Here is a 20,428-nt window from a genome sequence, read left to right as displayed (position 1 = left end):
AGAAACGATAGAGGTGTGATCTGGGGATAGGCAGGTACTTACGAGGAGCTCCTTCGGCCATTTCGATGGCAGTGATTCCAGTTGACCACAAGTCACTCTGGAAGAGGAGAGACACAGCGAGAGATGCATCAGACATAGCAACACACACTCACTACATCAGACACTGAAGAGCAACATACTCTACCAAGCAGACTTGTGCATTCTTCCCCACAATGTAGCAGTAGCTAAAGTTACCAGTAGCTACAGATGTCAAGGAGGACATAAGTGGCAGGTTCAAATCAAGGCTAAAACGTCAGAGTACTGTGTGGAAGAGGGCGAGAGTCTTACTCTGTAGTCGTAGGTGGCCTCAGGGTTCTCGTCACAGGCGATGACCTCGGGTGCCATCCAATAGGGAGTCCCGATGAATGTATTCCTCCTCCCCACCGTCCGGTCCAACTGGGCGCTCACGCCAAAGTCCACTGTAAGACAACCAATCAGAAGTTAAAACTAGTTATATACAACTGCATTGAAGTAAACATCTAGACTAGGTGACTGGCTAAAATGGCTGTGATTTTGGAGCTATAGGGTTCAGATTAATCAGGGTTGTTGTCCGTAACGTACAAAACATAGTCACTCACCAAGCTTGACCTCGGCGTTCTCTGTGAGCAGGACGTTCTGTCCCTTGATGTCACGGTGGATGACGTGGTGGGCGTGCAGGTGGGCCAGTCCCTGAAGAAGGAGGAGGAGAGGGAGGTGTGTAGAGATGAGACCACATGTCTAAGACCAGAGCTTTGAAGTAGCGGAGGGTAAAAACTTGTCACCTTTATATTTACATATTATTACACAATGAACAAGGAGACTGAAGATAGAAGGAAAGAGGGGATGGAGGGGGCCGGAGGACAGGCTCACCCGGAGGATTTCTCTGGAGATGTAGGCGATCCAGTCCTCCTTGAGCTGGTTTCCTTTAGTGTTCTTCACCAGGTCTGTGATGGAGCCCGCCCCACAGAACTCCATCACCAGCTACAGGACACACACACACAATACTCAGTCAGACACCTACATAAGCACTTCTAAGACTATATGAGAGTCAAAACAGTAGAAGACTTATGGTCTGATTCATGCTGCTGCAGATATACCAGTTCTGATTATTCAGCCATTGGGAAACACGCAGGCTAGATACTCACCCACAGTTGGTCATCATGCCCCGGGGGACTCTTCTTGATAAAAGCACCGTAGTATGTGGCAATGTTCCTGTGATGGGAGTACTTCTTGAGCATATTGATCTCCAGTTTGATTTCCTCCTCCTCGTCCTACAGACACACAGACACCATTAGTCATTAGATAAAGAGAGAAGGCCGGGGGAGGACGACGTTTTAGGAAAACAACTATCGTGTGTGTGTGGACGGTTACAGATGGATAATAGTCAATCATTTCCCACATTCCACAAAGGTCAAGTCTGGCGGGGGTTGATAAGTGCCTTTGTAGGGGGGAAATTAAACCCTCATTCATCGACGGCCCCTAAACAATGTGACATCTCGGCTACGCAGTACACACACTCCTCTAACGACTTCTTTGTTTGGGTATTAATGATGTGTGTATCTCATTGTGTGTGTGTGTGTGTGGGGGGGGGGTCCATGGAAGACAGAATCCATTATACTATCTGTATTAGGGGTGTGAACATTTAAACATTAAAATGTTTAAACTAAATTGAGATCCTTAACATTAAGAAAAATCCCAAACAGAAACATTTGCCTTCCACAAAATAAAAATCACAGTGCAGTTATATTATTTTCCATGTTATAGCATAACTAGACGATAGGCTATAAAGGCCTGAGGAAAGGCCTGGGTAATTTAATTCAAATTGCCTGGTGTCCGGCCTACCTATAATGTGCCCCACTCATCTCTCTCCATCCCTCACTATGAAAGATGCGAGTGTTCGTCTTCTCAGAATTACGGCAACTAATCAGTCTCAATTCTAAAAAATACTGAATCTTCGGAGTCAATCTTGACATGGGAGTCGACGTGCAAGGTGTCAAGGAATCAATTATTTTGGAGTCGATTATCCAACATTACGTCATCGTCGTTAACGGTTGGGAAAATGGCAGAGAAAGGCAAGCGACAGCAGCTACGCCCTGTATGGCAATACTTTGAGAAGTTAAATGAGAAGGAAACGCACACTTTGCAAGGTGGAATTGAAGTACAGGTGCCATGCTTAACCATCTGGAAAGGGAGACCCAAACCATTGCTGGCAGTAGCAGGGCAGCATTGTTAATTGACTTGGAATTTTATTAATTTTCATATTGTTTTTACAGAAAACAGATTTTATTTAAAAAGCTAAAATGTATTTCATTTGTCACATCCCTTACACAACTGTACATGTATACATCAAATCCCTTCAGCTAAACAACGAATTCCGTTAGAGCCCACATTTATTTCCAATTACAGGAGAGATATGCATTTTAAAATCGGGCTTTTCAGCAGAAGAACATGATTTTAATGTGATACCCATATCCCCACACAACCCCTCAAATCACTGGGGTTTTACACATACAAAAACATCCTCCCTCCCCCAGCTCACATGAAAACAGTGAGGAAGAAAACAAAAAGGTCACCCCACCATTAGCTTAATCTCTTCCGTTGCAACAACTTGACAATGATTAACAGTGACAGTAACTGACACACAGCAAGTGTTAAACCCCTCGTCTTACAGAAAACCCTGGTGGAAAGGAGGAGTCTGAACAATGGGGACATTAGTGAAGAGCGATGCAGTTACTGTGACAGCGGTGGTGCGTTTAAAGATGCACGTAGGTACAAGCACAGTTTTCTTCCACCAGACCCTTCCAGTGCCAGCAAGTAGAGGCTGTCTGTTGGCTGTGCAGGCAGCCTTATTGCTGCTCTCATTTGCTCCTCCTCTAGCCCTCCCTCTTTCCCATGTTTCCTGCAGCTGTTTGTGAACAGGCGGCTGGCTGAGCATTCCTGACAATCACTGGGACAAAAACGAGGGGGGATTCACTTTTGGTTATGTCAATTTTCTATTTAGACAGAAACGATCATTCAATGATCATTGCCATTATCATTCAAGCGGTTAACGCAGCACCATGTAGGGCAAAGAGTAAAACAATACACAGCATGGCCAGGCACCACTAGGCTACCTGCCGCCCCAGCAGGTAGCCTAGTGGGAGAGCAGAGCAGGCTAATAGTACAGCCCAGGACTGCCATGCCCACCTCTCCCTCTCTCAGCAACAGTAACAGTTTGTAAGGACAACAGAGAGCTGCTGTTGAGATAACAGGTGCTTTTCTACCTGGCAGGGTGAAGCAACAGAGTCATTCATAGCCTATAGTGGTGAAATCTCTACATCTATCCCTCCTATCATAGACGAGAGGCTATATCAGGCCAGGTGTATGACCACGTAACGGGGGGTGGAGTGGGTCGTCACGAGTTACCACAGACAAAGTAATAAACCACCTATTTCTACAATTTCTCTTCTTAATTTTTAAGTATAACCTTAACCACAAAGCTAACCTTATGCCTAACCTTAAATTAAGACCAAAAAAAATCATTTTTGTTTTCATGAATTTTATAGATAGGCCTTTTTGGTTTTGTGGCTGGGGTATAACTAGTGGAAACCAGGTGAGACATGCCCTATGACACCCATGGCAGGAAACAGTTAGACAACACATCAGAGCCTTACTCATGACAGTCAGCAGGGAGTGGCAGGCAGGGGGCAAGTCAGGGCATAAGAACAGAGAAACTGGTCTAGAACCAGAATGACCACATTGGTATGAAACGGAATTGAGAATTTGACTTAGGCAATGTTTAAGAGTAAATGTTATGTTAAACGACATGGACCACATGGTAGGCCTATACTGCAACAGCTATATCATAAAACTAACCACAAGTCCCTGGGGGGGGGTCATTCGGGTGTGTGTGGGTGGTCCAGCTAGTTCCATATTCACTTGGAGGTCCTATTTCAGTAGATAAAAGCAGAATGCCACAGAGAGAGCAAAGGGCTGCCCTCCTGCCTGCCTCAAAATGACGTAATTTAGCCATAAAACATCCCGCTGGCTTTAGCTGTAATGATCTCTGCTTATTATACTGAGATTTACGAGCGGCTGATTACGGAGAAGTCAAAGTTCTTCCTGAAATGTAGACAGGACCTCAAAGAATTTCCATGTAGACTAGTATATTCTAAATGAGGAGTTGGCTAACTACATTACATGCTTGGCGAACACCTCATTCCAAAATCATGGATGTTAATATGAAGTTGGTCCCCTCTTTTCTGCCCTAACAGCCTCCACTAGATGTTGGAACATTACTGCGGGGACTTGCTTCCATTCAGCCACAAGAGCATTAGTAAGGTGGGGCACTGATGTTGGGCGATTAGGCCTGGCTCGCAGTCGGCGTTCCAATTCCTCCCAAAGGTGTTCGATGGGGTTGAGGTCAAGGCTCTGTGCAGGCCAGTCAAGTTCTTCCACACCGATTGGCAAACCATTTCTGTATGGACCTCGCTTTGTGCACAGTGGCATTGTCATGCTGAAACAGGAAAGTGCCTCCCCCAAACTGGTGCCACAAAGTTGGAAGCACAGAATCGTCAGGAATGTCATTGTATGCTGTAGTGTTAAGGTTTCCCTTCACGGGAACTAAAGGACCTAACCAAACCATGAAAAGCAGGCCCAGACCATTATTCCCCCTCCACCAAACTTTACAGTTAGCACTATGCATTGGGGCAGGTAGCATTCTCCTTGCATCTGGGTTTGGCGGATTCGTCCGTTGGAATGCAAGACGGTGAAGCGGGATTCATCACTCCAGAGAATGCATTTCCACTGCTCCAGAGTCCAATGGCGGCGAGCTTTACACCACTCCAGCCGACGATTGGCATTGCGCATGGTGATCTTAGGCTTGTGCGCGGCTGCTCGGCCATGGAAACACATTTCACGAAGCTCCCGACGAACAGTTCTTGTGCTGACGTTGCTTCCAGAGTCAGTTTGGAACTCTGTAGTGAGTGTTGCAACCGAGGACAGATGATTTTTATGCGCTTCAGCACTCCCGTTCTGTGAGCTTGTGTGCTCTACTGCTTCGCGGCTGAGCCGTTGTTGCTCCTAGACGCTTCCACTTCACAATAACAGCACTTACAGTTGACCGGGGCAGCTCTAGCAGGGCAGAAAGTTTGTTGGTGCCACATTGAAAGTCAGAAGTCTTCAGTATGGCCAATCTACTGCCAATTTTTGTCTATGGAGATTGCATGGCTGCATGCTCAATTTTATACACTAATAGCCGAATCCACTGTGTCCACATACTTTTGTATACATAGTGTGTATATATAGTGTGTATCGAAGGCTAAAATACATCAAGAGCTTGTACTTCTCCCAATTAAAGGTATTTTGTCCTCACAGAAATAAAAATGTATATTAATTCTGTTGTTGATTAGGCTAAGACACTTTCAACAACCATGGGTAAGGCCCTTTGCGTCAATCTCACTGTAATAACCCTGCAAAGACACCTGACATTAGGCCATTTATCCTTTAATCTGACGCCCAAATAAGACAATGGTCAGATGATCTGAAAGACCTGGTTGACAAATAAACAGGCATAGTGGGCAGTTTGAAATGTGAAAGGTCATCGCAGCTCAGCTTCAGACTACATCGTTTCACCAATAGACCTGGCCATGTAACATCCTCCTTGAACAACACACACGGGGTGTTCCAGTCAGTTTGAACTTCTTTACCTCTGTGACGTCCATGACCTTGATGGCTGCCAGCTGTCCAGTTTTGACATGTCTCCCCTGTAGAGACAAAGAGAAAAGGAGAAGATAGCAGATCAGTCATCACGAGGTCAACCGAGGGTAACAGTAATACACTGATCAGCTGGGTTGAGGTTAATAAGTGTGTGTGTGTGTGTGTGCCACTTGAACTTGCTAAACATGCCTTCTTACAGTAAACCCCATCTTAGCCATGTACATAGTGACCTATAATCTACAGGTGACCAACCGTCAGAGTTCTTTCCATAGACAACCATCACTTCGATTCAGTCCACTGTGTACCGTCATGTGGCTGGTTAAGCCTAGCATAGATACAGAACAATCACTAGCATCCAAACAGACAGACATGGACTGGGGCTATGATCTCTGTGCTGAACAAACATTCCCACAGTCCTCCTCTCTCCCTCTCAGCACCATTCCCTCCTTACATAAACAGAGACAGAAATAGTCTCTTACCCTCCCTCAATCTCAAACCCCTCAAAACCGATAAAAGCTGCTAATAATTATCCGGATAGAAACCAAAATGGGGATTTCCACTGCTGTGGGGCTGCAGTGCGTATGATAACGGCTTAAGCAGTATTGTTTTTGATGATAGAAGCAGCTGTGTATCTGAACAAGACACACACACACACACACACACACACACACACACCCCCGTCTCTGGACCATCTCCATCTAGATTATTTTGAATGAACATTCCACAATCAATTGAAAATATGCAGGGTTAATGACAAAAGCCAAGCAGCTTATTCTCTCCAGCTATGGATGAGACAAAAACCAAGCAGCTTATTCTCTCCAGCTATGGATGAGACAAAAACCAAGCAGCTTATTCTCTCCAGCTATGGATGAGACAAAAACCAAGCAGCTTATTCTCTCCAGCTATGGATGAGACAAAAACCAAGCAGCTTATTCTCTCCAGCTATGGATGAGACAAAAACCAAGCAGCTTATTCTCTCCAGCTATGGATGAGACAAAAACCAAGCAGCTTATTCTCTCCAGCTATGGATGAGACAAAAACCTTCATGTCTTTACTCTCTGGACTTATAATCCTCTCAACTTTGATCCCGGGGCCACTGTCCATAAAAACATCAGTGACATTACTTATTACTCGAGTCCCCGTCGAGACACACAAGCCTTTGTTCGAGGTGAAAGGTCACAGGTGCATTGGAGAGGTTCAGTTTTCACCCCCTGCGGCCCCCCACTCCTCTGTGAGCCCAGAGAACGCAGTCCTTAAGCATGACGCTTGGGTGACAATCTTTGGAAGAAATGACGGTTTCATCCAGTAAGACAGGAATCACCGTAACATTGTTGGATATGTAGGCCAATTCACTACTCGTGGCGTGAATGTATTTTTGTGCTCACTGATTTCTCATGTCTCAGATTCAGGTCATGGGGAGGGGTGGACTACAAAATAAAGCAGGAAAGAATATAGGCTAAAGACAGGAAGTGGAGGATGATCGCTCAACCAATCAGTGTGAGACAAGGCTTTAGGAGGGCCCCCCATTGCTCCAGCCAGTCCCCTCTCCCATATCAGTCCAAAACCCCTCTCCACTATCACACAACAAACAATCACCTCACCTCAAGCCCCATCCTCCAATCCCAACCTGCTGGAGCTGAGCTACATGGGCCCTGTCCGGAAACAGCAGCCAGGGCAGGAGCTGACTGACTGAGGGGCCCCGAGGCCCCTGGTCTGATACTGTGGCCCTGGAGAGGTTACCTGAAGCAAGGGGTTATCACTGAGCAGGCAGCTCCAGACACTCCATAAAGCCCCTAACCACGGCCAGATGTGCTGGCCTCTCTCCAACTCTCAGACTAGAGCGCAGTAGGCGCACAGACAACCTCCCCACTCCAGACTACAACCAGAGGAAGACAGATCACACTAATAGCTAGTAGGCCATTCAACACAGTCTCTCTAAACATCACTGAAACCCTCTCCGCTGTTCTTCAACATTCATCCAGTCAAACCAGAAGCAAATCGCACTCTTTCCCCAGTCATCCTTCTCAACGATTCCCTGGCAACATAACGCCCACAAGAGGTGGAGCTGCCCAGATGAATGACAGAATGGTGAAATTACATCATCATACATGGTAATAAGATAGCTCACAACAAACTGGCTTGTTCTAACGGATGGTCATCCATCCATCTATGTTGTTACTGCCGTCCATCCATGTAATTATGCTGCACACTGCTAAAGCATATAGCCTACCTAAAATAAAGGTTGGCCCAGCACATCAAAGGCGGTGTAAAGGGGGTTGAGCTGTCTGGTAATGGGGGGCTGATTGCCCCGGGGGGGGGAGGGGTCAGATGAAGATGACATTTGAGCAGGGAGAGAGGGTGGGTAGAGGGGGGGGTACAGGCGTTGGGTGATGAGCTAATCCACCTTAGGGCAGGCAATGTATAGGCTAGGCAGGCAATGTCTCTCTCTCTCTCTCACACACACACACACACACACACACACACACAAAAGAGAAAGCAAAAACACATATCAGGAACGAATATTGATGCCCCTCTTCTCAACACAAACCAGATGAGCAGTGGTGAGAGAGAGATGGTCTAGTGAGCAGCAGCACGAGAAGGCCCAGAGTCTGTACTATACTGTATCTGCTACACATACCAGCCAATTGACCCACTGCTGACCCTACCTCACTAACAGACCGTGTCTGTACTGTACCTACTACGTGTCTGTACTGTACCTACTACACATACCAGCCAGTCACTTTAAGCCAGTGGAGAAGCCAGCCGAAGCTGAGCGGGCTGTGAGAGTAGAGACCAGTCAATAATGCAGCTGATATTGATCACAGTGCAGCTGCTAGAGTACCAGCCTCTGAAGAAACACTACTCAACACAAAACGAGTTGTTTTCCGTCAGCACTAAATGGTCTCAACGGAAGAGGCGACTAAATTCCTAATAGAGTATCAACCATAAAAACTGAGTTGGGTTCAATAGACCCAAAGTGTGGTGCATTTCACCTGCTTGTTTGCGGGTAGAACTGACGAGGTGCTAAGTGAGAAACCTGACACCAAAGGGAAAGTCTGTTGAAGCTCAGACTGAGCTGCAGCCCCGGATAGGAACGCTGCCTTGTTCGCAAGGGGCTTTTGTGTCTCGCCTCTGTATGATAATGAGGTAGCTCAACGGGTCGCTCCTCACGCACACACAAAGCAGAGTTGTGTTCAGGCAGTGGTGTGGACAGCCCAGGGGCTGTGTGGGTCTGCTGACAGCCATTAGAGTGAGGGCCAGTGCAGGGAGGGAGAACAGACGAAAGAGCTTCCCCGGACTGTGTGTGTGTAGGGAACACACACAGTCTGTCCCTACACTGTGGCCTGATGGTGACTACAAGGTACATCAGGTCATGTCTCCACTTACATGCGACTTCTGCTATCAGAACACAAAGATCACATTGAAAAGTCGCTTTGTGGTCTGATTGTGTTCACCTCAGTCTAGACACATTCAGGGTACCAAACGTGCATACAGTGGGCGACGTCATCAGCACTCCCGAAATCTTGAGTTTGGGACTGAGGCACCTTTTCATTATAACGGTGGAGGAAATACATTCCTAGCATGTGAGGACCAGGTTTCCTCATAAAAGCTAGCCACCTATCTAAAAAAAACATTTTGGGCTTGGCTAGAGTTATGCTAATCCATTTGCAATCACTTTAGTGTTGCTTGCTAGCTACAGAGGTTATCTACAGTAGTTAGCTTCTGCCATCAGTTGGGTTATCATATTTTGCCTCACCCACAACGCATTCTGACATTTGAATACAGCGCAGGAAAAGGGAATCCGGATATGGTAGACATATTTAAAATGTAGGTGTAGATGCATGACTCATTGGGAATTGATCAGAACACTAAAGCTGCATGAACTGTCAAGTCTGACACAGCCTCTGTGACACAGGGTAAGACCTTGGCCCTGCCACAGAGTGGGTGACACATTCAACACCAGACCAGCTGATCCCAGAGGGATTGGCTTCAATAGCTTTCCATCACTGGTCTGTGTGCTCAAACGGAATTGAAGGCAAGGTTTCCAGTACCAAATACCTATACGACCTTGCTAGATCAGAGACTAAAGTGGCGATCTGTGATTGGTACATACATTTTTGTACCCGAGAGGGTAATAGGAGCTAGAATATAATCTGTGCAAACACCATGGGGTTAACCCACTGAGACATGCCTACTGCCTATGGCCCTCCACTCCCATTCCCAGCATACTAACCTACAATTGTGCCTCCACCAACTGGGGAAGGCTAGGCTATAAATAGCGGTTAACCCACAGCTAGTACCATAACTGTAAGCAGGACTGTCAGCGTCCTGCTGCATAGCGCACATTAACAGGTCTGTGTACTGGAGCGCAATAGGGCTGCTTGGAGCACCTCACAGAGATGTTTCCAAAGCTACCCACACCTATAGGTGTCACCTAAATATAGATCTGTTTATAGGAGAAATTATGTTCAAGAGGATCTTTCACTTTTCTTCATACTGGTTCCATTTTGGTCCCTCGCCCATACCACTTTGGGGTTAAACAGATCTGACCGACAACTATTAGCAGACTGGGAGGATCTGGGAATACCAAAGGGCGTAGTAGATTAACAAGGAGCCAATATGGACCCCAGGCAAGCATCATCACTGCTGCTTCGCTCTGATACTCCCTCTAACTCCTCCTCCTGGGTTGGCCAGGCAGCCTTTAGTGTGCTAGGTCCTCCCGTATGGGACCAGCATTACACAATTTGTCCTGGGAGGTAGTGCTGTTAACCAAAATGACAATTATTTTTTGCTTTTTAAACAATTAATTGACCGACGTTGGTTCAATTATTTCAGTTTCATTTCAAATAAATTCTGAGCTCAATGCACAGTTTCTCTAGAGATAAATCAGATCAAGCCTGAACTGCGCGATATAGTGAGGGGGGAAATATTCTATATACAGTACCAGTCAAACGTTGACAACTACTCATTCAAGGGTTTCTTTATTTGTACTATTTTCTACACTGTAGAATAATAGAAGATATCAAAACTATGAAATAACACATGGAATCATGTAGTAACCAAAAATAGTGTTAAACAAATCAAAATATAATTTTCTATTTTAGATTCTTCGAAGTAGCCACCCTTTGCCTTGATGACAGTTTTTCACACTTGGCATTCTCTCAACCAGCTTCATGAGGTAGTCACCTGGAATGCATTTACATAAACAAGTGTGCCTTGTTAAAAGTTGGTCATTTGAGCCAATCAGTTGTGTTGTGACATGGTAGGGGTGGTATACAGAAGATAGCCCTATTTGGTAAAAGATCAAGTCCATATGTGAATGACCGCCTTGCTTTTATCCAATGTAAAAAAAATAATAATAATACACAGACTACACAATTGTACATCATACACTGCATTTGAGGAACAATGGGAAAGTAATTCTGCTTTGAAAGTTGATAACCTTGTAACTTCACTTTCGAGAAAAAGGCCTTTGAATGTTTTGGTACCTACTGGAGAGCTCATTGTCTACACCTATTCAGCACCGTTCACACCCTCAAGCTTTAGCCCCACCCATCTCTTCAAGTGTTGATCGAAGCGTTCTGTCCTAACAATCAAGCACTCAAGCTATCTGGCTAACGCGAGATAACCGTTCAATGACCATTTTACTCGCCCTAACAGAGCTAGTTAGGCTGTTTTTATGTTATCCAGAACATTGGTTCAGCTGGCAACAATTTAAAACATTTTTTGCCAACGTTTACTGACACTAGCCAAAAAAAAACGAGTGTTAGGCGTTAGTAAATTTCTCAATTATTCTGTGCTCTTGCACAGATGAGAGTGCTCTGAAATATGAGTAGATAGAACTAACGGGTAAATTCCCTCTGGCTATCAACAGTTGTTGCAGTGACATTCTATTGAAATTGTTAATTGTATAGTGGAGTCTTGTTGAGGCATGTAGCTAGCTAGCTAAACAATGAACCATAAACCCAACTCATGACTTTACTACCCTACAGGTAGCTAATCAACCATAATATAAATTGGCTTGCTAACATTAGGCTATAACGAGCAAAGCAAATGGCTCTGAGATACAAATAATAAGATCATACTTGTAACGTTAGTTAGCTCGCTAACAATACACTAACTTAAAATGAGAATTAATTTGTTAAAATCTGAAAAGTGTCATGTCTGAAAATGTAGCTAGCTAGAAAATCATGGATGGACGGCTCTCCCTGTCAAGGATGCCATGGTTGCCGAAGTTTGAAGACAGTTGAGGTTGACGCCAACCTACACTTAGGTTGCAGTCATTAAAACTCATATTCAACCACTCCACACAGCTTGTTAACAAACTATAGTTTTGGCAAGTCAGTTTGGACATCTACTTTGTGCATGACAAGTAATTTTTCCAACAATTGTTTATAAAAAAACAAGTGTGATACAGAGACAGATCATTTCACATTAATTCTCTGTATCACAATTGCAGTGGGTCAGAAGTTCACATACACTAAGTTGACTGTGCCTTTAAACAGCTTGGAAAATTATGTCATGGCTTCAGAAGCTTCTGATAGGCTAATTGACATCATTTGAGTCAATTGAGGTGTATCTGTGGATGTATTTCAAGGACTACCTTCAAACTCAATGCCTCTTTGCTTGACATCATGGGAAAATCAAAAGAAATCAGCCAAGACCTCAGAAAAAAAATTGTAGACCTCCACAAGTCTGGTTCATCCTTGGGAGCAATTTCCAAACGCCTGAAGGTACCACTTCATCTGTACAAACAATAGTACGCAAGTATAAACACCATGGGACCACACAGCCGTCATACCGCTCAGGAAGGAGACACGTTCTGTCTCCTAGAGATTAATGTACTTTGGTTTTGAAAAGTTCAAATCAATCCCAGAACAGCAGCAAAGGACCTTGTAAAGATGCTGGAGGAAACAGGTACAAAATCATTTATATCCACAGTAAAACGAGTCCTATATCGACACAACCTGAAAGGCCGCTCAGCAAGGAAGAAGCCACTGCTCCAAAACCGCCATAAAAAAGCCAGACTACGGTTTGCAACTGCACATGGGGACAAAGATCATACTGTTTGTAGAAATGTCCTCTGGTCTGATGAAACAAAAATAGACCTGTTTTGCCATTATGACCATTGTTAAGTTTGGAGGAAAAAGTGGGAGGCTTGCAAGCCAAAGAACAACATCCCAACCCTGAAGCACAGGGGTGGCAGCATCATGCTGTGGGGGTGCTTTGCTGCAGGAGGGACTGGTGCACTTCACAAAATAGATGGCATCATGAGGACGGAAAATTATGTGGATATATTGACGCAACATCTAAAAGACATCAGTCAGGAAGTTAAAGCTTGGTCGCAAATGGGTCTTCCAAATGGACAATGACCCCAAGCATACTTCCAAAGTTGTGGAAAAATGGTTTAAGGACAACAAAGTCAATGTATTGGAGTGGCCATCACAAAGCTCTGACCTCCATCCTATAGAAAATTTGTGGGCAGAACTGAAAAAGCTTGTGCGAGCAAGGAGGCCTACAAACCTGACTCAGTTACACCAGCTCTGTCAGGAGGAAAGGGCCAAAATTCACCCAACTTATTGTGGGAAGCTTGTGGAAGGCTACTAGGTTTGACCCAAGTTAAACAATTTAAAAAGGCAATGCTACCAAATAGTAATTGAGTGTATGTGAACTTCTGACCCACTGGGAATGTGATGAAAGAAATAAAAGCGGAAATAAAAGCACTACTATTATACTGACATTTCACATTCTTAAAATAAAGTGGTGATCCTAACTGACCTAAGACGGGGAATTTTTACTAAGATTAAATGTCAGGAATTGTGAAAAACAGAGTTTAAATGTATTTGGCTGAGGTGTATGTAAACTTCCAACTTCAACTGTATAATCCAGAGACCGGTGTTTTCGCCATCGTCGTAGTTACCATACTCTAATTCCACAGATTTCAAAACTCGGTCCTCCAGAAAGCGTAGAGCAACACTTACACAATAATTTGTTTTTAAAGCAGCGTTAGACAGGATTACCTACACATACTGGCTCTGAGGACCACCACAGGAAAGGATGACCCAGTGTTACCTCTGCTGCAGAGGCTAAGTTCAATAGACTTACCAGCCTTACCTGCTTCAGAGTTCAAGTAACAGTCACATCTCAACATGAACTGTTCAGAGGAGACTGCGTGAATCAGGCCTTCATTGTCAAATTACTGCAAAGAAACCACTACTAAAAGGACACCAATAAGAAGAGACTTGCTTGGGCCAAGAAACATGAGTAATGGACATTAGACCGTTGAAAATCTGTCCCTTGGTTTGATCAGTCCAAATTTGAGATTGTTTGTTCCAACTGCTGTGTCTTCGTGAGACGCAGAGTAGGTGAAAGGATGATCTCCGCATGTGTGGTTCCAACCGTGAAGCATGGAGGAGGTGGTGTGATGGTACTTTGCTGATGACACTGTCTGATTTATTTAGAATTCAAGGCACACTTAACCAGCATGGCTTCCACAGCATTCTGCAGCCATACGCCACGCCATCCCATCTGGTTTGTGCTTAGTGGGACTATCATTTGTTTTTCAACAGGACAATGACCCAACACACATCTCCAGGCTGTATAAGGGCTATTTGACCAAGGAGAGTGATGGAGTGCTGCATCAGATGTCCTGGCCTCCACAATCACCTGACCTCAACCCAATTGAGATGGTTTGGTATTGGTTGGACAGCAGAGTGAAGCAAAAGCAGCCAACAAGTGCTCAGCATGTGGGAAATCCTTCAAGACTGTTCATGACTACCTCATGAAATTGGTTGAGAGAATGCCAAGGGCATGCAAAGCTGTCATCAAGGCAAAGAGTGGCTACTTTGAATAATCTCAAATATATTTTGATTTGTTTAACACTATTTTGTTTACTAAAAGATTCCATATGTGTTATTTCATACTTTTGATGTCTTCACTATTATTCTATAAATGTAGAAAATAGCAAAAATATAGAAAAACCCTTAAATGAGTAGGCATGTTGAAACTTTTGACTGGTACTGTAGTTGAGGGAAGAAAATGTGGTTTTTAACTACAATGACCATACTCCATTGCGCTCCTACTAGTCCGGTCTTTGTAGGCACGGAGATGGAGAGAAGAATCTCTACCTGAAAATACATGTATTTATTTAGCCTTTATTTAACCGGGTAGGCCAGTTGAGAACAAGTTCTCATTTACAACTGCGACCTGGCCAGGATAAAGCCAAGCAGTGCGACAAAAACAACAGAGTTAGACATGGGATAAACAAACGGACAGTCAATAACACAAAATAAAAATCTGTATACAGTGTGTGCAAATGAAGTAAGCCAATTTACACTGGAGTGATATGTCCAGATGAGGATGTGCAAGTAGAAATACTGGTATGCAAAAGAGCAGAAAACCTTTTTTATATAGGAGGTGTTGGCTTTGGGGATGACCAGTGAGATAAACCTGCAGGAGCGCGTGCTACGGGCGGGTGTTGCTATGGTGACCAGTGAGCTGAGATAAGGCAGGGCTTTACCTAGCAAAGACTTATAAATAACAAGAGCCAGTGGGTTTGGCGATGAATATGTAGCAAGGACCAGCCAATGAGAGCATACAGGTCACAGTGGTGGGTAGTATATGGGGCTTGGTGACAAAACGGATGGCACTGTGATAGACTGCATCCAATTTGCTGAGTGTTATAGGCTATTTTGTAAATTATGTCGCCGAAGTCAAGGATCAGTAGGATAGTCAGTTTTACAAGGGTATGTTTGGCAGCATGAGTGAAGGAGGCTTTTTTTGAGAAATAGGAAGCTGATTCTAGATTTCATTTTGGATTGGAGATGTTTGATGTGAGTCTGGAAGGTGAGTTTACAGTCTAACCAGACACCTAGGTATTGTAGTTGTCCACATATTCTAAGTCAGAACCGTCCAGAGTAGTGATGCTAGTCGGGCAGGTGGGTAGCGATCGGTTGAATAGCATGCATTTCGTTTTACTAGTATTTAAGAGCAGCTGGAGGCCACGGAAGGAGTGTTGTATGGCGTTGAAGCTCGTTTGGAGCTTTGTTAACACAGTGTCCAAAGAAGTACCAAATGTATACAGAATGGTGTCGTCTGTGTAGAGGTGAATCAGAGAATCACCCGCAGCAAGAGCGACATATTTACAGAGAAAAGAGTCAGCCTGAATTTAACCCTGTGGTACCCCCATAGAGACTGCCAGAGGTCCGGACAACAGGCCCTCCAATTTGACGCACTAAACTCTATCTGAGAAGTAGTTGGTGAACCAGGCGAGACAGTCATTTGAGAAACCAAGGCTGTCGAGTCTGCCGATAAGAAAACGGGGATTGACAGAGTCAAACGCCTTGGCCAGGTCAATGAAGACGGCTGCACAGTACTATCGATGGCGGTTATGCTGTCATTTCAGGACCTTGAGCGTGGCTGAGGTGCACCCGTGACCAGCTCTGAAACCAGATTGCATAGCGGAAAAGGTACGGTGGGATTCGAAATGGTCAGTGAGCTGTTTGTTCACTTGGCTTTCGAAGACTTTAGAAAGGCAGGGCAGGATGGCTATAGGTCTGTAACAGTTTGGGTCTAGAGTGTCTCCCCCTTTGAAGAGGGGAACGACCTCGGCCGCGTTCCAATCTTTAGGATCTCAGACGATACGAAAGAGGTTTAACAGACTAGTAATAGGGATTGCAACAATTGTGGTGGATAATTTTAGGAAGGGAGAGTCCAGATTGTCTAGCCCATCTGATTTGTAGGGATCCAGATTTTGCAGCTCTTTCAGAACATCAGCTGTCTGGATTTGGGTGGAGAAATGCTTATTGAAATTCTCAATTATCTTGGATTTATCGGTGGTGACAGTGAATCCTAGCCTCAGTGCAGTCGGCAGCTGGGAGGAGGTGCTCTTATTCTCCATGGACTTTACAGTGTCCCAAAACTTTTGGGAATTAGTGCTGCAGGACACAAATTTCTGTTTGAAAAAGCAAGCCTTTGCTTTCTTAACTGACTGTGTGCATCAGTTCCTGACTTCCCTGAAAAGTTGCATATCGTGGGGACTATGCGGTGCTAGTTCAGTACGCCACAGGATGTTTTTGTGCTGGTCAAGGGCAGTCAAGTCTGGAGTGAAGTAAGGGCTATATCTGTTCTTAGTTCTACATTTTTTTTAAATGGGCATGCTTATAAAGATGATGAGGAAGGCATTTTTAAAGAACAACTAGGCATCCTCTACTGACGGGATGAGGTCAATATCCTTCCAGGAACCCCGGCCAGGTTGATTAGAAAGGCCTGCTTGCAAAAGTGTTTTAGGGAGCGTTTGACAGTCGAGGCGTGGTCGTTTGACCGCGGACCCATAACGGACGCAGGCAATGAGGCAGTGATCGCTGAGATACTGGTTGAAAACAGCAGGTGGTGTATTTAGAGGGCAAGTTGGTCAGGATGATATCTATGAGGGTGCCCATGTTTATGGATTTGGGGTTGTACCTGGTAGGTTCTTTGATCATTTGTGTGAGATTGAGGGAATCTAGCTTAGATTGTAGGACGGTTAAGCATATCCCAATTTAGGTCACCTTGCAGTACGAACTCTGACGATAGATGGGGGACAATCAATTCAGCTCTGGGGGGGGGTCTATAACAAGCAGCAGTGAGGGACTTATTTCTGAAGAGATGGATCTTAAAACGTAGAAGCTCCAATTGTTTGGGAATAGACCTGGATAGTATGACAAAACTCTGCAGGCACTCTACAGTAGATTACAATTCTGCCCCCTCTGGCAGTTCTGTCTTGACGGAAAATGTTGCAATTGGGGATGGAAATTTACGACTAAAGGCTATACGACTAAAGGCTATAAGAACTGGAAGTCTAGTGCTTTGGGAACAGAGAATAAAAGGAGCAAATTTCTGGGCGTGGTAGGACAGATTCAGGGCATAGTGTACAGACAAGGGTATTGTAGGGTGCGAGTACAGTGTGTGTAAACCTAAGCATTGAGTGACAATGAGAGAGGTTGCATCTCTGGAGGCACCAGTTAAGATAGGTGTGATCTCGGCATGTGTGGGGGTGGGACAAGGGGGCTATTTGAGGCATTTTGAGCAGAACTAGGGGCTCCACAGTAAAATTAAACAATAAGAGCTGCCCTAAACAACAGTATACAAGGCATATTGACATTAGAGAGAGGCATAAAGCAATCACAGGTGTTGATTGGGAGAGTGAAGACAACAACGTGTAAACAGCTAAGATGACAACAACAGGTAAATGGCGATGAATGGGCAGAGAGGGTCAGTTAGCTACACACAGGGCCAGAGTTCGAGGCTGGGGCCGACAGATAAACAAAATGAAGTACCGTGTTAATGAACAGTCCAGCAGGCATCAGCTGTGTAGCCGAGTGATCATAGGGTCCAATAAGCAGCAATAGATGAAACAGGGAGCCGTTTGGTAGTCGATTACTACGCTAGGCGAGCGGGAGACAGTTTTCAGGAAGCTTGCGGGCTGGGGCTAGCAGATGGCTCTTCACCACATCCACGATGCAGAGGCCGGTTGAGAACACATCGGCTGAATTACGTCAGCAGACCAGTCGTGATGGATCGGCGGGGCTCCGTGTCAACAAAGGGTCCAGGCCAAATTAGCAAGAGGTATTGTAGTTGGTGTACTTCGTTTGCTAGCCAGGAGATGGGCCTAGCTCGAGGCTAACTGGTGCATGCTTTTGGACAAGGGCATTAGCCACAATAGCCACTCGGGAGCAGCTAGCTAGCTGCGAAGATCCGGTGTAATGGTCCAGAGCTTGGAGCAGGAATCCGGTGACGTAGTGGGAAAAAAATTACGCAGTCCAATATGCTCAGGGCTGAGGGAGTGCAGACTGGTAGATATTATCCAGGCTATTGTGACTGGTGTCTGTGCTAAAGGTAAAGACCACTAGCAGTGGATAACAATGACTAAATAGCTAATTAGCTGGGTAGCTCCTGATGGAGGTTCCAGTTATAAGGTCAAAAAAAAATAGCAGATCCGTACCACATTGGGTGAGGCGGGTTGCAGGAAGGTATATTTAATCCGAAAATTGAAAAAATAAATCTAAAAATAAATATATTGAAATGTATACCAAAAAAAAACAAAAAAATAATATTTACACGGGACAAAAACAAATTTGTCTTACTGCTGCGCCATCTTGGGGGAAAAATTAAATAATTGTAAAAAATGATCTAAGACATTGATAGTTAGTATTAAGCAGTCAAAAGTGTCCCTTATTTACTTTGATGAACTACTAAAATAGTGATTTTGTCAGACAGCGTAGGCTGCAGCTCTATAGAGATGATGACTTAGAATGAAAGTCAAATAAAACAAATGTCATGAAATTCTATTAATTGTTTTATTCTGTGTTACATCATTCAACCCACATAATGCAAAGTGCATTTCATGTCCACCCCAAATATATTATACCGAAAACAGTTATTCTTTTTAAATAATCAAACCAAAAACTCTCAAAAAGCACTAAATCACTCAGTATTAGTTGGGGGATACCCACCTCCATACGGACAGACAGTACCACCACGCCCGGCCTACGCCCTGCCCGGCCCCTCCACTACCCACATGGCAGCCTCGGTAGATGGCCAAGTGGTACAGAGAGGAGAGATGGGGAAGAGGAGAAGGAAAAGACAGGGAGGGGCAGAGACTGGGGATGTCTAGACGATTTGGAGGCAGACCGGTGTGCTTGCGTCTGTGTTGCATCATCCGTCACTGCCGGCAGTTCTCCTTTGTTCAGCACATCTACATCCTTTAAATGGCAGGGTTCCCCAAACTTGCGCCACCCCCCCCCCCCCCCCTCTCTCATCATCATCATCATCATCATCATCAAGCTTTGATTATTTGAATCAGCTGTGTAGTGCTGAGGCAAAAACCAAAATGTGCAGCAGGGGGGGCCCCAGGACCGAGTTTGGGAAACCGTGCTCTATGGTGAAGTCATGGGTTTAAGTCCTGGGAAGCATCCTCACATAGATTGCCTTTCATTTGTGGAAAAATTAAGCAGTGTTAAATTATCTTCATCCTTAATATTAAAGACAGCTTAAAGTGAGGAATTGAAATCCCAACAAGTTTCCGATGCCATTTTAGGACAGACAAAATGTTTAAGCAAAGCCAGTATGAAGGCTATAGCCCAAATACAATATGGAAGCTAGCCCAGTATGGGTCCAATACAGCATTACTGCCACAGAGGATTTGATGCTTCCCATGACTTATGACCTTTCCTCTGTACCTGTGGGTGGGGGGGGGGGGGGGTTTACATATGGCCTCCGTCACGGAGACATGGCACCGTGTCAGAGCGTTGGAACCAGTGACCCTCAGTGTGAACCTTACAATCACAGAACTGGGCCAAGCTATTTAGAGCTGCAGCAGACGTCTCACCCTGTGTTCACACAAACCTGCCAAGTCCTTCCCCTGGCAAAGCAGACATGGGCGAGAGAGCGAAAGAGTGGCGGAGAGATACTGGTAGGGGGATGGTTTAAGGTTATGAGAAAGCAGGAGAAGTAAAGTGGTTTACACACAGGTACAATGAGAGAAGGGAGAGAGCGGGAAGGAAAGCAATGGAGTGCAAAAGAGTGAGATCACAGGAGCTGCCAGCACCACGGCACTGCGGGTATATTCTCCCTGCATCCCTGTAGAGTGGCCTGATATGGGCTGCAGAGTAGAAGGGAAGAGAAAGAGGCATGATGTTTAAGAGAGGTTGGCACGTCCCAGGGATCAGAGTGC

The 20,428-nt window shown here is 44.9% G+C and overlaps 1 protein-coding gene across 7 annotated transcripts in view; it reads right to left on the bottom strand.

Moving 5' to 3' along the window:
* LOC110527400 (mitogen-activated protein kinase kinase kinase kinase 4) overlaps window positions 1-20,428 on the bottom strand; it is a 51,381-nt gene that overhangs the window by 21,748 nt on the left and 9,205 nt on the right. For all 7 annotated transcript variants that reach the window (XM_021608644.2, XM_036982818.1, XM_036982814.1 and 4 more), the window contains exons 3-8: window positions 5,706-5,762; window positions 1,164-1,289; window positions 889-999; window positions 618-708; window positions 328-458; window positions 43-97 (exon numbers count right to left, since the gene is read on the bottom strand). In XM_021608644.2, coding sequence (XP_021464319.2) covers window positions 43-97; window positions 328-458; window positions 618-708; window positions 889-999; window positions 1,164-1,289; window positions 5,706-5,762 — 571 coding nt within the window. The remainder of the gene's footprint in view (window positions 1-42; window positions 98-327; window positions 459-617; window positions 709-888; window positions 1,000-1,163; window positions 1,290-5,705; window positions 5,763-20,428) is intronic.

The sequence above is a fragment of the Oncorhynchus mykiss genome, chromosome 7 (genome assembly GCF_013265735.2).
Source record: "Oncorhynchus mykiss isolate Arlee chromosome 7, USDA_OmykA_1.1, whole genome shotgun sequence".
Taxonomy (NCBI): domain Eukaryota; kingdom Metazoa; phylum Chordata; class Actinopteri; order Salmoniformes; family Salmonidae; genus Oncorhynchus; species Oncorhynchus mykiss.
This window is presented reverse-complemented; position numbering and strand designations above follow the sequence as displayed.